The following is a 16,395-nucleotide window of genomic DNA, read 5'->3' on the forward strand; positions in this document are numbered from 1 at the left end:
TTTGAAAAAAATGATAAGTTGTAAGTGAGGTTTTGTGGTTGGTTGGTTGGTTGGTTGGTTGGTTGGTTGAACTGTCTGATCTCAGGCCTTTTGCATAGTGTTTTATGTAGGCATCTCAAGTCCTTATATAAAGTTAACCCAGGTCCTGGAGGTAACCTAATTAAACATAGCTACCACAACATTTGCCCAGGGAATTTAGGAGCATATTGTAGAATTCTGGTTTTCTTTCTCCACTCCATCCTTTAAAAATACTGTATGGTCATTTATGTCAGCTCCGCAAATACGTATTAATCCACTTCTGTGGATTAGGCAGCAGCCCAGATCCACTGGAGGGAAAGAGAGAAATCCCACGTGGTCCCTCCTTCAGGGGAATGGCATAATGGGATGCCTGCAGTAAGAACACAGCAGAGGGTATGGACCCTCAGGAAAGGGAGCCAGGCCATCTGGAGAAACAGGGAGGGAGCCCAGGGGTGTGTGAGGTGACCCTTAAAAGACAGGCAGGATTTTGACAGGCTCAGAGGGCGGGGCGATGGGCAAGGGCTGTTAGGAGCCCAAGAACAGACCAAGAAGGCCCACACTTTTCCAAGAAACGGAGCTGTTCTCTGTGGCTGGGGAGTGGACTGCATCTGGGGATGGGGATGAGAAGCTCTAGGGATCACCGCCCACCATGCAGGGTCTGGCCCAGCTCAGGAGCCGGTGTTCACGGGTTCAGCAGAGTTTGGCAAGCCACGGAGGGAGCCCCTTGAGCCAGGCTGCAGGAGGGTCTGCAGGGCCTCAGGGAATTTAGCCTGCGTGGATGGGAGGGGGATGGCCAACCCTGTCGTGGCTCAGCCAGGACAGTTGGGGGCTGACTGACGACCTGGCACCAGGGAGAGCGTGAGATGCTGGACATGAGCTGATGGAGCCATTCCTGGGGAAACGCGGGGGGTGGGGGTGGGGGGTGTGTGGAAGAACAGGTCCAGAGTGGCCGCCCCAGAGACATGGCCTTTCTTCTCCTGAGCTTAATGTCTTGGGAGTTTGTCGTTTCCAAGTGTGTTTTTTCTTTTTTCTTTCTTGGCCGTGCTGCGTGGCTCGTGGGATTTTAGTTTCCCTACCAGGGACTGAACCCAGGCCCTCGGCAGTGAGAGTGCAGAGTCCCAAGCACTGGACTGCCAGGGAATTCCCTCCAAGTATGTTTTTTCATCCTTACACATAATATAGGGTTCTCAGGCTTTTTGATCCTTTTAAAGTTTTTATTTTTATTATGCACAGTGTTCAGGATTCCTCATGTGCCCCCTCTGGAGGCAAACCTTTCCCCTCTGTCCCAAAGCCATAGCCTGTGCAGTCCAGAGCCTCTGCATCACCCTCCAGCCTTCCCAAGCCCCCCTTCCCTGCCCCCTTAATTAAAAGAGAGTAAAAGGACTTTTTTTTTTAAAGCATTTCAAACACACGTACGTGGAGTGATACAGTGACGCCACTGACCCACATCTGCACATGTGTTACCCCGGCACCGTGTTGCTCCGGACTCCCTCGCCCTCCTCCTCCTTCCCCCCAACCCTGCCCTTTCTCTGCTCTCCCTCCTCGCCTCCTCCTTCCCCACTTCCCTCCTGGAGTAAATTATTGCAGGTATAGATACAGCCCCTGGGCGCCCCTCACAGTTCCTGCCCTTTTCAAAGGTAACCTTGTGTGCATGCTTCCTGCACACATTTTCATTTTACTGCGTTGCGTGTGACTCAGTAAATAACCCTTAGTTTTGTTTTGTTTTGTTTGAGGTATGGTACCATTTGTGTGAAGGTTCTTAAAGAAAGAACAGTATTCTTTAGGAGGAACAGAACCTGTGCTTTTTAGATCCGTTCCATATCTATTGATAAATGTAGATCCTAAAAAGGATTTTGTTTTCAGGTTTTATTATCCATCGTATTTAGTACTGTTTTGTAACGACATCGTTTTCCATTCTTGCTCACTGCAGCTACCCCACATCTCAGCCATGTCAAGGGTGAAATAAGTATTGGTCTCCTGCCATTTGCCATCTCATCGTCTTTTTTTTTTTTCTGAAGGTGGTGTTTGTATCAGGAAAACATATCCCAAGTTCCAGACAACCAGTTCACTCATAATTTTTCAAATAATAGCTCCATCATTAATGGGAAGGGGGCTGCCCAATTAATAGTTTATGAGTCAAATGATATTCTTCCTCCCCTAGTAGGTTTCTTGTTCCTTTTCAAATCATCTTAGTGACACCATAAAAATTACTAATAAATGAATGACAAAATCCATCCTTAAGGGACTTCCCTGGCAGTCCAGTGGTTAAGACTCCATGCTTCCAACTGAAGGGGGCACCGGTTCAATCCCTGGTTGGGGAACTAAGATCCCGCATGCTGTGGCATGGCCAAAAAAAGAAATCCTTCCTTAAAAATAGAAACAAGGACTTCCCTGGTGGCGCAATGGTTGAGAGTCCGCCTGCCGATGCAGGGGACACGGGTTCGTGCCCCGGTCCGGGAAGATCCCACATGCCGTGGAGCGGCTGGGCCCGTGAGCCATGGCTGCTGAGCCTGCGCGTCCGGAGCCTGTGCTCCACAACGGGAGAGGCCACAACAGTGAGAGGCCCGCGTACCGCAAAAAAAAAAAAAAATAGAAGCAAGCAGTCAGTTTCTCAAATAGGTTGCGACTGAAAAAATGCACGGCCCTAAAGACTAACGTTACCAGAATGATGTGGGCAGGGGCAAGCCTTACAGACGTGAGAACAAAATGCTTTTCTGGGCTCTAGGACTGTTAGATTCACAAATCGTTTAATGATTAGCATAGTCAAGTGTCTTTGAGTTGTTTTCCTGTATTCGAACAATATATACATTTAGTAAATAGTATGGGTTCAGTGTTTCTCTGTAAATAAAATCTTAAAAGTAGGAGATTTTCAAAATTTAAGAAAGCACTACTAGAAATCACTTGGTTAAGAGTCTAATGAAGCTCAGAAATACTTACTTTGATCTCTTGGGTAAATGGCTAATTAAACAGCCACATGTAAATGATGTTTACCTGTGCGTCCCTTGCTGTCATCTGGAGTCAACCCGTCTCCTGAGTAAATACATCATTAAAGCTGCTGAAATTTGGATTATGTCCCCCTGAGGCTAGATAAGATCCACAGCACCCGCATAACCTATTAGGCAATTACATAATTGAGCTGCATGCTTTTAAATCAGGAAAATTTGTAATTATGTGAAAAAAAAAGTAGTTGGGTGCTTCATTAAAATACAGAGTACCTTAATACTGCTTTTCTCCCAAGTGAAGCCTGCTTCCACCCAGGGGGACCTCTGCAGGCAAAGCAGCCCAGCCTGCCGGCGTCACTTGCAGAGCAGGTGGGAACAGCCACAGAAACCCCTGCCCCTCTCCTGAAATGAGGGACTGGTGTTCTGTTCTTCTCTCTTGAATACTCGTTCACTGGCTCATATGAATACTTCCCCTTTCTTTTCATTGCTACATCGATGAAATCCCCTTCCTCTCCTATAACTCAGATAAAACTTAAGTAATGATAACTTGTGTTTCTCTTTAAACACTGAAAAATTACTTCCGGTGTGCAGGAGGAAGGTTGTTGAGGAAGGGTCAGTTAATCTGTGTATGAGGGGAAACATCCATGCTGTCAACATCCGTGGTATTTCATTCTCTTGTTCTTCTGTGTCTGCATTAACAGCACTGGTTTACATATGGAAGGTAATTTTATTTCATTAAGTGCTTTCACGTTCATTTTCTTTTTGTAGCACCCATTGCAGAAACCGTATTCTTCTAGAGGTAGCATATGTTTTCTTTAAAAAGGTAACAGGGGAAAAAAACAAACTTGGAATATTAAGGTAAACAAAAAGAAGAAAATTGCCTGTTATCCCACTGTCCACATAGAACCCTGTTAACACTGCGGTGTATGGTCTTTAATATTTAACGTATTGACAAACGTGGGTTTTACTGTTTGTGTGCACGGCCTCCGTGTTCCCCACTTGTCACAGGTGAACTTCCTTTCATGCCGTCACGTGTTTTACATCCTTTCTAACGGCTGCACAGAGACCCCTGTGTGGCTCTTCCACTGTGTCTTTAACCAGGCTCCTGGTGTTAAACATTTTAAGTTTTTAATTTTTTCTCTAGTAAAAAGGTTTCACAGAATATCTGAGCAGTTCAGTTTTTACAGATTCCCATGCGGTTTCCTGAGAATGATTTCCTAAGTGTAGATCTGTTAGGTCAAAGGGTCTGTGCCTCTCTCAGGCTTCTGCTCTGCACTGTCAGATCTCACCCTGGAAGGGCCATCACTTACCAGGAATGGAGGAAAATATCATTTCTCTGAGCTTTTATGAAACTGGATACTATCAACTTTTTTTTTTTTTGAGAAGTGCAAAGGAGGTCAAATTGCAGTCACACTTTTCCCTCCACCTATTTGTTAGCCATCTGTATTTCTTCTTTTATATTGGTAATTTGCCAGTTCACATTCTTTGCTCATTTTTCTATTAGGTTAGTAATATTTTTCCTTACTGACTTTTAAGAACTCTTTGTATATGAATTTGTATTATTTGCTACAATATTTTGAGCAGTTTGATTTTCACCTTTCATTTTTCTGAATGGTGTTTGGGTACAAAGCCTTTTCCATTAATAACTTCATTTATCTATTTATGCATGTGAATTTCACAATTGATAAGTTTCTAGATGTAAATTGAGTCAGCCTAGATGACTCTTAGGGTTCTAGACCTAGCAAGATCCTTATTTAGACAGAACTTTGAGAAAATGAGCCTATTAATCCTAGGTGTCCTGCTGAGCGTAACTCTTAGGACAGTTTTTCTTTCATAGGACCTGAAATACGGAGGTATCACTCTCAGTCATCCTGTAAACAGTGTGTGCCTTGGCACTGAATTTCTAAGCGCTTTCTCCTGGCTCCTGGGAAGGTTAGAAGAGTGAGGGACTGGCTCGTTGGCGTTGACTCAGGCTGCAGACTGCTGGGAACGATGAGGCAGTCTCCAGCACCACCACCACTTACAACACCACTGGGCTCCCAATGCATGAGCTGAGAGCGAGCCTTTACTACCTAACAAACAAGTTGGAACCCAAGCGCGGGCCATTCATAAGCACCATCAGAAGGTCCATCTTTGGTGGCATTTTTCAGATAGAGAGCCCCACTTTGCAGAGCCCTTCAGTCACAGGTGGGACGTGCAGGGCAGCTTGCTCACTCTTTTAGCTTTGGTTCTTTCGCGGGTCACACTGCAAACTCCTTCCGTTTGGGGCCTTCCTTAGAAATGCACCTTTTCAAAGAGCTGCAAACAGTACCTCTTAAGAACGTATCACAGATGTTTTTCCTGACTCTACATAAGTTATTTTTGATGGGTCCTTTGAATGGACCTTCCTACCGTTCCTTGTCTCAGGCTGACTTTTGCTTCTGTCCCATATTGTCATTATTTCCTACTTGTTAGGGACTTAACTTGTGAATTCCTCTGCGGATGGCCCGCTGGGCAGATCTACCACCATCTCTGTTGGCTTCATGGTCCAGCAGAGTCAAAGCAACCATGCTCATGCTGTCATTTGACCATCTGTCAAAAACGCTCATAGATATAAAATACTCATCTCTGAGAAGTTATCTCCAGAATGAGTAAGAGAAATCCTAGAGATATGAGTATTAAGTAGTGAAGGTAAATGGGATCAAATATAGGAAAGAAATGAAAACGTGCAGTGTGCCCCACACTTGCTCACCGTGGTGAAGAAAGAGGGCTCAGGACAGGGCTGGTAGCACTGGTGGTATTCTTAGCACGCTTGCAAGGGCTTGTTAGGAGGACGCGTGCTGTATCATTATAGCACTTCAGTCTGCGTTCTTTTGAAGCCCACGTGGGACCCAGCTAAAGCAAACAAAGTTCGTACACGAAAGGGATGTGCAAGACAGTGATGTTGATTGTGCGTCATCAAGGAGGGGCTAGTGAGAAGTAACCCGAGTTATTGAAAATCTAGGACAATCTCCATCGTCCGCAAATTCTACAGTATAAAGTGTAGAAAGCCTCAACAGTCCTTTAACAACTTTATTCTCAAACGGTGGGTTAAGACGGTGGCTACTGTGAAGTCACGCCAAGAAATTATTCGTTACAGCTATCACATAAGATAATATGAGGAAGACATACATACTTGAGGCCTCTCAAAAGTTTGGATTATTTTAAATATCAGAAAAAGAAAATTATAGTTTTAACTACAGAGATTAAGCCAGTTCTTTCTGTTCATCTTCTAAAATGCTTTCTATGTATCCAGAATTATTGGGTGCACAGAATAGGAGCTCGCTCTCTGTGGGAACAGACAGACTAGATCAGGATGGGCAGAGAGAGATCTTGAAATGAGACACGCTGGGATGGTCCAAAGAGCATCCTGATGGTTGCGAGATGGCAGCTCCTGTCCTTCTGGACAGATTCTAGAAGCAAGTGCAGTGCCGTGGTTTACGTGGGCAGCTGGGACTGGGCACTATGGCAGCCAGTGATGGGAACCAGCCCTGGCCCGAGCTTCAAAGGAGGATGGTACACCTGAACCCCAGTCGGCAGAAACAGGGATCCTGTTCAGTTCACTCCACAGAGTTATCCCAATTGGACTAAAATCCAAGGCCCACTTTATACAAATGTAGGAAAAGCTTCTGGTTACAAGAACTGGGCAGACAGGTCTCGGCTGCAAGGCTAACTTGACACCAGGTCTTTTGGCCAAGGAGACTAGAACTCCTTAAGTCCCCTTCAGTCCACCTCCGGCCCCTATGGTAAGCCATGGGTCCTGGAGGCCAGCTGGTCCTAAGGCGGGCCGAAGGCAAGAGCCTTGCAGGGATGTCAAGGCTGATGACAGTGGCCTCGGCCAGACTCACAAGGCTCAATCTTCAAGGTTTGGCCTCGGCGATTCTTCACATCCTTTCATGTTGATGACAAGGAAGGAGTATGATCTTCCCCTTTGTCCACTAGACGTTTGCACTGTTACCGTTTCACTCTTGCACAGACCATGACCAGGGCGCCTCTGCCCAGCTCCCCCTTCCCTTTCACTTGAGGGTCTCAGGTCCCCACACAGTGGGTCGGACCCTGCCCCGTGTTTACCTGCTGTCATCAGGTGCCGGGGGGAGGTCGGTGCCACCACCTAGCGTTCCTCTCGCGCCGCTGGGGCAGGCCTCCACTTCCGAGTAGGGGGAGAGAGAGGCTTGTGCTCTGGCAACGGGACAGCAGCACTGATGGCTGTTCAGCTCTGGTCACCGGTATACGTTTATTTCTCGGGGGAGGAGCGCTGACCTGGAAATGCGCTGGCATGAGTATTAACCTGTCCTATTCAGTGCCCCTTCTTCTCTGCCTCTCACGTTGGCTGTGGTAAAATCCCTGTCCACCTCCCTGCCCAGGACACTTCGGGCGATGTCGACACTTCAGTGCCCTGTGAAAGCAGGTAGGCCTGTGGCAGCTGGGTTTCCCCAAGCTCCCCGGCAGGCTTAGTGGCAAAGTGCAGAGTGTCTTTATCCTTCATTGAAGGTTATGATTTCCAGTAAGGTCGGCTCGCTTTTTGCTTTAGTGTATCCTCCTCCGCCCCGAAGTTTTTCCACAATCTTCCCATTGAGGGGAAGTTCAGGGGTCATTTCTTGAAGAATGGGGATACCATAAGGTCACATTTTTCCAGATCTCCTTCTTAGTCCAAACCACCTCTGTCCTCACGTGCCTGAAAAACAGGATTCGTGCAATGAAAGAGTAGATCTTGGATAAACCACCCAGGTTAACAGAGGTGGTCACGTCTCATATACATACTTCCCAAGTAGAAAAACATTGCATTACATAAGATTCAGTCCTCAAAAAATGTCTTCTTGTGAGTGTAAGTCGTTGTAAAGAATTAAATTACGCTGGAAAATAATCAGGTGTTATTTTATCCTGAAGACATTTTAATTTCAGTTAAATGTCAGGAGACAAATTAAATCCTAAGTAAAGCTTAACCTAAAAGAACATTTGAAGGCTGGGTCTTTGAGACCAAGGGGAATGTGACCACGACTTGTTTTCATTTCTTTGTGCTTTCTTTTATACACCGTAGGCAACAGCATTATTGAAAAAAGGCCTCACAGGAGAGCATAAGGATAGGTCGGCTGTTCACAGCAGTGAATCATCTTGCAGCTTGCCATCCACTCTGAATGACAGCAGTGGAATGAAGAACGGAAAGCCTGCTCTGTGGCTCAGCAGTGTTCCTACAAGGGAACAAGGTAGCTATTGTTAAGGGTCTGTCCACAGCGAAACTGCGTTCAGAATCAATGTGACACCCTCTTTTTCAAGGTGTGCCCATAAAATAAAGCTTCTAAGGCATACCTGTGATTCAATATGCGTGACATGTTACTTGTTTTATACCACCTTCCGGAAATAGGTGTTTCAAGAATGGGAAATCTAATCGTAGGTCTGCAGTTCTGCTGAATTTCCAATAAACTATGTTTTTGTAAGTTATGAAATCTTAACAAAATTAACAATTGACAGTATATACTTTTTGATCATCCCACAAAGATGAAGGTGATTCCATTAAAATGATACCATAAAGAACTGAAGGTTTTGATATCACCTAATAGAATGTACTCAAAATTATTAAACATTCTTTTTAATTATAATAGAACCTTATAAAAGTCTAAACAGATGATTAAGAATCAATGAATTTATGATCCCAAAATTTAATAAGCAATTTTTAGTATCTAGAAATTGTGATTATTTTAGTGTTACTGTTAAGACGTGCCAGTAAACCGCTATAATGGCATTTCCAAGACAGCTGTGAGTTGCTCAGGATATGGTCAGAAGTTGATAATGTGCACAGGACCTGAGGCCCACTTGTGTTAAGCCCCACACAAGTCTGGTAGATGTAAGGCTAAATTATTTTGCATGAAAGCAGCATAGAGATACCTTAGCTTTCGAATAGGTTTTCTTTTAGTAACAGTGCATTTCAGATGAGATAAACTAACCAAAAAAAGATGGGGAGACAATGCAAATAAAAGGAATGGCAGTTAAAAAAACCAAACAGACAAAGGCCTATTCCATCCATATAACCTTGAAATACATTTTTATCCTCATGTGTTCGATTTTTAGAAGTTTCCAGTGGCTGCGGAGACGAGAGCGCAGAAGAAAGCGTGGCAGCGAGGATGCCAGTCACAGGTAAGGTCGTGGCTGCCTGAGGGCCTCAGATTCAACTTTCTTATGTAACCAGAACATTTCAGGTTGGTGGTTGTGGACTCCACGCAAGAGCAAGTGCATTCCACTACCACGTGCTGTAGCAAGGGATCAATCCTGAGAGCATGAGGTGTGAGCTTAGGTTAACATAAAGGAAGGTAGAAAATAACCCTGTCTGCTGAGTCCTTCAAAATTGTTGCATGTTTACACGTGTGAGTGTCCCACCCCCCCCCATGAGCCTTTCAGCACCTGGGTCTGTGTGAAAAGGTCAGTCCCCATGGGGAACACCAGTCATTATATGGCCAACTACAGATGTTTCTGATTTCCCTCTTTTCTTTCCTGTAATAATTGAATGTATCATTATACTGTAATAAGAGCAGGAAAAAAAAACAGTGCTGGACAAGAAGCTTGCTTGTGCCTCAGTTACAAAGCCCATCTGATCATTTAAAAATGTTAGCAGTAAAGTTTCATTAAGACCTGTTAAGATTTCTGCACATATGTTAGGTTTGCTTAGGTGAAGTCTAAATGTCATTACTTATTTTAGTTTTAGAATATCAACAGCAGCAATTAGTATTCTGAACAGAGTTCTTATTTGTCGTACATCTAAATTTACTAGTACCTTATTTTGTAAAGTGGTGTGCTACTTCATTGTAAATTCAAAGGTCTGACTTTAAATATTTATGCAAGTAAATACACCATTGTACCGAGGTACTGAGGCATGCATCTGCATATGTGTTAGTTTTGTTGTTTATAAGCAGAAGAGAATGGTTTCTTTTATGGCAATATGATTCATGGCCTGATGATTAATTTTAAACCCATGTATCTAGAATGAACTCTGATTTTGAAAAAGGAGTTTATAGTAGAGCAATTATTGTATATATTCTGCATCAGATAATATTTCACTCCAAAATACAGAGGTTTTCTTTTCTTTTAAACATTTTCCCTGGTGATACGTTTATTGCATTTTTATTCTTCATTTTGAGAAAACTCTGATAGAATTCCCGATTTATTTTTTTATTAGTAGAGTTAATAGAAGTGTAGATGATCCCAAACTGCAGATATCCAAGAAGCCATTTGAATGCTTTCCTTTTGCATCTACCTTTGAGTGCAGGATCTCTAATGACCTCTGAATTTGTTTCAGTTGGAATCCTAAGGGCTTGTTGGGGAGGAACCAGGAAGTGACCTCGTTGCCTGTTCTTCCTCATCTGTTCAGTATGAGTCAGTGACTGTCCCCAAATTAATACAGATGTAGTCTTCCCGTGGGACTTTTTCACTGAGGTACTATTGACATGTAACATTACATCCGTGTCAGGTGCACAAGGTAATGGTTCACTGTTTGTAGACGTTGCAAGATGATCAGAGCAGTCAGCCTCGTTAATCTCCGTCACCACATGTAGTTACAATTGTTTTTCTTGTAATGAGAACTTTTAAGGTTTACGCTCTCAGCAACATTCAGATATGCGGTACCACAGTGTTAACTGTAGTCACAGTGCTGTACATTCCATCCCCAGGACTTACTGATTTTATAACCGGAAGTTTGTACCCTTTGACCCCCGTCACCTGTATCACTCACCCCCTACCCCTCCACCAGTCATCTCCAGTCTGTTCTCTGTATATCTCAGAATTTCTTCATAAGAGAGGAGATAGTCAAGTGCCAGGGTTTCAAGTCTTTCTTTTCTTCACGTGGGAAGAGGTGTGATGTACCTAGAAGTAATACGGACTATTTGCCATGAAGGTTTTTTTAAAGAAATTGTCACTGATCCATCAGTAGTTCGCAGTTAAAAAAATGCTTTGTGCCTGTTATAGGCCAAAGAAGTAGGCATATAAAATAACCTGGGGGATGTGAAAAAAGCTTTCCGAAGCATTTTCTTAGTGGGAGCCTTGCCGTTCTGCGCCCTGCCACCACACCCCTCCTCCTCGGCACGTCCCTGCAAGTTCCTGCTTGTGCACCTCTGCTTTGCATATTCCATGGTCTCTGCGTCTGTCGTTGCAGCTGCTTTGATCTCCAAGTTCTTGACCTTCATCTCTTTACTAAATGTTTGTGTCTTTTGCCATGATTATTTGGAGATTTGACCTTTGGTGAAGTAAGGCAGATGTCTCGTTTGATTTAAGATAATAGAGGCCACCTCCTCCTTTGTAATAGTTCTGTTGAGGCTCTCCTGTCTGTATGGGCCACAGTCCTTCTGGAATATTTCAAAGAGAAGGAACATTTGCGAGGCTGCCCACTGGGAGTTGAGGAGACGTGGTGGTGGATCCTGGGCTTTGGCATCAGCCGTTGTCAGCTCTTTACTTCCTGCTCTGTTTCTTCACCCGTCTGAGCCCCTGACCTGGGCTACTTTAGTGTAACTAAACCCTGGTGATGTCAGGATTGAAAGTGACTTGTTAAAGCTGCTTCCTGCCAGCAGGTTACAGTAGTGACTTTGGACAGTTCAGAAGTGCTCATCCTCAGTGTGTTTGCTTCTGTGTGATTCTGCTTTATAGCCATCTCCCAAGGGATATGGTAGGGAGAGGCCACGGGGAAATCAGGGTCCGGCACAGGAAACTGGGCAGAAGCTCTGAAGTTACACCGTTTTCAGAATGATGAGGGTCCTGGGAAAGTTTAACCTGAGAAGGGCACAAAAGCTATCCTTAAATATTTGCGGGGCTGCCAGATTTACCGAACATAGTCATAGAGTGTAGCTCGGGGGCCCTGTTAGTGAGTGTTGCAGTGAAGGAATCCACACTCAGTAACGGCAGAACTCTCTAGCTTTTTTAGTCGGGTGTCTTCCATGCATGAGCTTCTGTGCCAGGGCTTGAACCGTGGCAGGAACCTGCTCTCTAGAGGGGCTCCGTGGAAGGGTTCTTGCTTCTGGGAGCACTGACATTGCTTCTAATGCTAAGCCTGTGATTCTCATTCCGTAGTGAAGGGATCAAATGAGCTGACGTTCTCATTCATTTCCCTTCTTATTGCGTATCCCCACCACTTAAAAGAGTTTGCTGTCACTCTGAAGGCATCGGCCTTGTTAGTCACTGTCATGGGGAATGTGAGTTTCACACTAGTTGCTGTCATCTGTGCGGAGACCTATGTACACACCCTCCTGCACACACACCCACGCACACAACCACAGCCTGTGATCTGCTTGTTAACAAACACAGGCTACCTCTTCCTTTAGTCTGGTTGTTCACACTAAAGAATCCAGGTCGAAATCAAAGATTAATGTGATTATCTATGAGTGTGTGGTTTTCTTTATTTAAGAATAATATATAATTTGCATATATGTTACACCTTTCCTTGGGCTGAGTCCAGGGAATACCAGGGACAGCCAAAGACCAGGTCCCTGCCCTCCTAAGCCTCCATCGTCTCAGGAGCCCTGCAGGTAAGCAAATCGTTCTACAGATGGTCCGGCATACTTGGAAAGATTGAGAGCCCTGTTCAGGGCCATATAGCCAGTGTGTCAGATCTTGAATCACACTCAAATTTCAGGAATTAAGCCCTGAAGTCCTTGCATCCCACCACGCAGCCTCTTTTGATTTATAAGAGAGGCGCCTGCATCAGGGCGTCTGGACCAGTTAAACATCGGTTTGTATCTTAACAAAAGATGAGCCCTGCAAGGACGATTTTGAGAGTGATGATGAGCAAAGCCTGGAGAGGTGGGCAGCTCTTGAGGATTTCTGAGTGTGAACTGTCCTGGGGTGGCCCTTGTAAAGCGGAGTGAGTCTGTACCCCTAGGCGAGCCTGAGACCATGAGTGGGTACAGCACAGTCAGGTCAGTGTTTCCCTGGAGCACTTAGGCCAGAATTGAAGCCATGCTTGTCTAGATTATGAGAGAAAGTCTCCCTCTGAACTACTTATACCCCCAAAGTAAAATTTCCCACATTGGTAATTTTATTGGTATTTATACTAAATTTACCTTTGAGGACTTGGTGAGTTTTAATTTTAGTAAATGATGCAGCTTATGCTAAATGTCATAAAAACCCAGCCCCGACACAGTATCTGGCACACAATGGGCACTCATTTCATCAAACGAATGAATAAAAATGAAAGTACTAAGGAGTTTCCTTAAGCGCTTGTTGATTTAGGCCAGAACACCATCTCTTTCCATCAGTCACTCCACCGGTACTTTCCCACCCACGTGCCCATCCTGGCAAAACTCATCTCCTTAAGCTCCATGTGAAAAGGGCTCTCAGCTTTTATCTCAAGAGGATTAAGCCTCTAAGAATGTCCATTCAGCCTCTCATTCTTTTGACACCAATTCTCTTGGTCAAGCTGTGTTGAAAGTGGTTGCCTGACTGTGCCATTTCTCACTGATATTCTTTGGCAAGCTGAAATATTCCAGGTCAGACTGAGGTACGTCCATTTAGAAGCTCTGTGGGAGGTCAGCCCAGATTTGCAGGGTGCTCCTGGGGCTGTGGGCAGGGCTTCCCCAAACATCATGGCTTGAGTTTTGCATCAGATTGGGAAAAGGCTGGAAATACATGATGGCCGCGTTGTCACCAGTGGCTAGATTTATCCTGGGAGAGAAAACTGCAGTGACAACTGAGGACTGCGGAGTCCAGTGGCAAAGTACTTCTACTCCTGAGGCTTTCCTGAGACTGCGCCTCACCAGTTCTGTCATGGGAATGCACAGTCAGGTCAGGATGCCTTACCTGCTGTGCCTGGGGAAGGGAGCCCAGGGAAGCACCGTGTGCTACTGGGTTGGCCCTGGCCCCGTCTCTGTGGCAGGGGTCCAGCTGCTCATGACAGCAGAGAACTTCTCACTCAGGACGTTGCAGGCTGGTGGTGCCTGTTTAACGTGGTCATGGAAGAATGGAAGGCACCTTTCTGAAGAGCTCTTGATTGGGTGCTTTCAAGGAAATGAACTCAGAAGTGCCTGAGAAATTCTCCTCAGTGGTTGCACAGCAGCATCCCATGTGGAGCTTTAAAACAGACCCACACCCCAGCCACACCCTGGACTGGGTGCCCCAGAACCTCCAGGCCTGAGCCCCAGGCATCAGTCTTGTGTAACACACCAGGTGACTCCCCAGGTTTGAGAACCATGGAGCGGGGGATCTCAAAGCCGAAAGAGCCCTTATAGGTCATAGTGTGAAACACCCTTATTTTATGCAAGAGACTTGAGTGGAGAGAGGGGAGAGGTTGGGCTTTAGATATTTCAGTATAATCAGGGGTCAGGGAGGGTGTGATTTCCCTAGGGCTGCTGTGGCAAAGTGCCACGAGCCTAGAAGCACAGAAATGTTTTCTCTCACAGTTGTGGGTGCTAGAAGTCCAAAGTCCAAGTGGCAACAGGGCCCTCTGAAGGCTCCCAGGAGCATCCTTCCTGGCCTGTGGCAGCCTCTGGTGGCTCCTGGTTTGTGGCAGCGTGACTCCAGTCGCCGCCACCTTTGTCTCTGTGTCCTCTTCCCAGCAGGACAGCAGTCGTTGGATTTAGAGCCCAGTGTAAATCCAGGATGAGTTCATCTTGAGATCCTTAGCTAATTACATCTGCAAAGATCCTGTTTACAGATGAGGTCACATGCTGAGGTTCTGGATGGTCATGAATTTGGGGGAAACACTAGTCAACCCGGTACAGGGGGTGGGGAGGGATTTCTTCATATTTCACACTGCCAGCTTCTGGTTCATTGTGTACAGTGGTTGTTCCTGGCCCTACTATAGATGATGATGATGATGATGATGAGAATATTACTGTCTTTATTTCCAAATCTTCTCATTTTATAAATCATTGAGTACAAATTGCTAGAAAGTTGCTTTTAAAGACTATTTAACTATGCCATTAAGATACAGCTTCCTGATCAAAATTACTCAAAAGTTAAAGATTCCATGACCTTGAGAGTTGAAAATTCACCTCCCATGGCTGAGCAGTGTTACATGGTTACGAATTTTCATGTGAAGTAGTATCAGCAAAACTGTTTCAGTTCAGTTTTTGAACGTTCATTAAAGGTCAGTTACAAGCCTGGCACTTATTTTCAGGTGTAATTGTTGAATCGCCCCATAGAAATTCAGAATGTGATGGAAACACCTACTTCCTGAAGCATCTCCAGGCAGCTCATCTGAACGGGGAGCTTTTCCCTTCTCCGTGCATCTGCCCTCCCTGTGTGAGGACAGAGGAAACCTGGACAAGAGGCTCCCAGGCCCAGGATTGCTGGTAGAGTGGTGGTTACCGTGGAAAGTCTAGATATGAAAAGTAATTCTGGTTATGGAGTCAACCTGTGTGCCTCTCACGTTCACCTAGACGTGTGGCTCTTTTTTTTTTTTGTAATTTATTTATTTTTGGCTGCATCGGATCTTTGTTGCTGTGCGCGGGCTTTCTCTAGTTGCAGTGCGCAGGCTTCTCATTGCGGTGGCTTCTCGTGTTGTGGAACACGGGCTCTAGGCGCGTGGGCTTCAGTAGTTGTGGCTCGCGGGCTCAGTAGCTGTGGCGCACGGGCTTAGTTGCTCTGCAGCATGTGGGATCTTCCCAGATCAGGGATCGAACCCGTGTCCCCTGCATTGGCAGGTGGATTCTTAACCACTGCGCCACCAGGGAAGTCCCGTGTGGCTTTTTTTTTTTTTAATTCCTAAGCATAGATGAGTTTTCTGTATTTTCAGAATTGTGAAAGCACCCTTAGCCTAATAGTTTCTTGTTTTAATTTGAGTAGATTGCTAGACAAGTGATTTCCGGGTTTTAAGTAATAGTATTTACCTTTAGAATTAATTTTAGAGTTACATCCCACAATTTTTGTTTTATTTTGCAAAGACAACTGGGTTTGCTCCACCAGCAGCACATCTAATGCAGTGTGAATGAAAAAGTGGCATGGGTGCAGAAATACATGAAAAGCATTAGCCCTGGGAAACTCGTGGGCAGAAACTATTTTTCGAATTTAAGTTTAGAATTTCTACAAGCTTCCTACAGGAATCAGTTATCCTTCCTGACTCAGAGATGCCCAGTTCTTTGTCGGTTCAGGGTTGCTTTTCTAGCTGTAGTATGGCATTGTTTGCATCTCCTTTTGTTACTCCCTCTCTTCTTTTCTTCACCAGGGATTTCTGCGAAAGCCAGGCCAGCCAGGCCGAGCCTCTGCCTTGGAGACGGAGACACCCCTCAGAGGCTGGGGAACCACGTGTTTATCTGGCTCTTGTAATGGGTTGTTAAAAGCACTTGTTCGCCAGATATTTTCTTTTTCTTTTTATTTGGTAGATTTAGAAGTATTTTAGCAGGTGTACATTTGCATATAAAAGAGAATGAAAGATAAGAAGTTGAGGCTTTTCCTTTCTCTCCTCAGCATCATCCCTCTCCTGCCTCCCTTTATTCAGCACATT

The 16,395-nt window shown here is 45.1% G+C and overlaps 1 protein-coding gene across 4 annotated transcripts in view; it reads left to right on the plus strand.

The window, feature by feature from the left end:
* KIZ (kizuna centrosomal protein) overlaps window positions 1-16,395 on the plus strand; it is a 113,591-nt gene that overhangs the window by 76,020 nt on the left and 21,176 nt on the right. For all 4 annotated transcript variants that reach the window (XM_060120287.1, XM_060120289.1, XM_060120288.1 and 1 more), the window contains 2 exons: window positions 8,017-8,182; window positions 9,045-9,110. In XM_060120287.1, the coding sequence (XP_059976270.1) occupies window positions 8,017-8,182; window positions 9,045-9,110 (232 nt within the window). The remainder of the gene's footprint in view (window positions 1-8,016; window positions 8,183-9,044; window positions 9,111-16,395) is intronic.

The sequence above is a fragment of the Mesoplodon densirostris genome, chromosome 16 (genome assembly GCF_025265405.1).
Source record: "Mesoplodon densirostris isolate mMesDen1 chromosome 16, mMesDen1 primary haplotype, whole genome shotgun sequence".
Classification (NCBI taxonomy): Eukaryota; Metazoa; Chordata; class Mammalia; order Artiodactyla; family Ziphiidae; genus Mesoplodon; species Mesoplodon densirostris.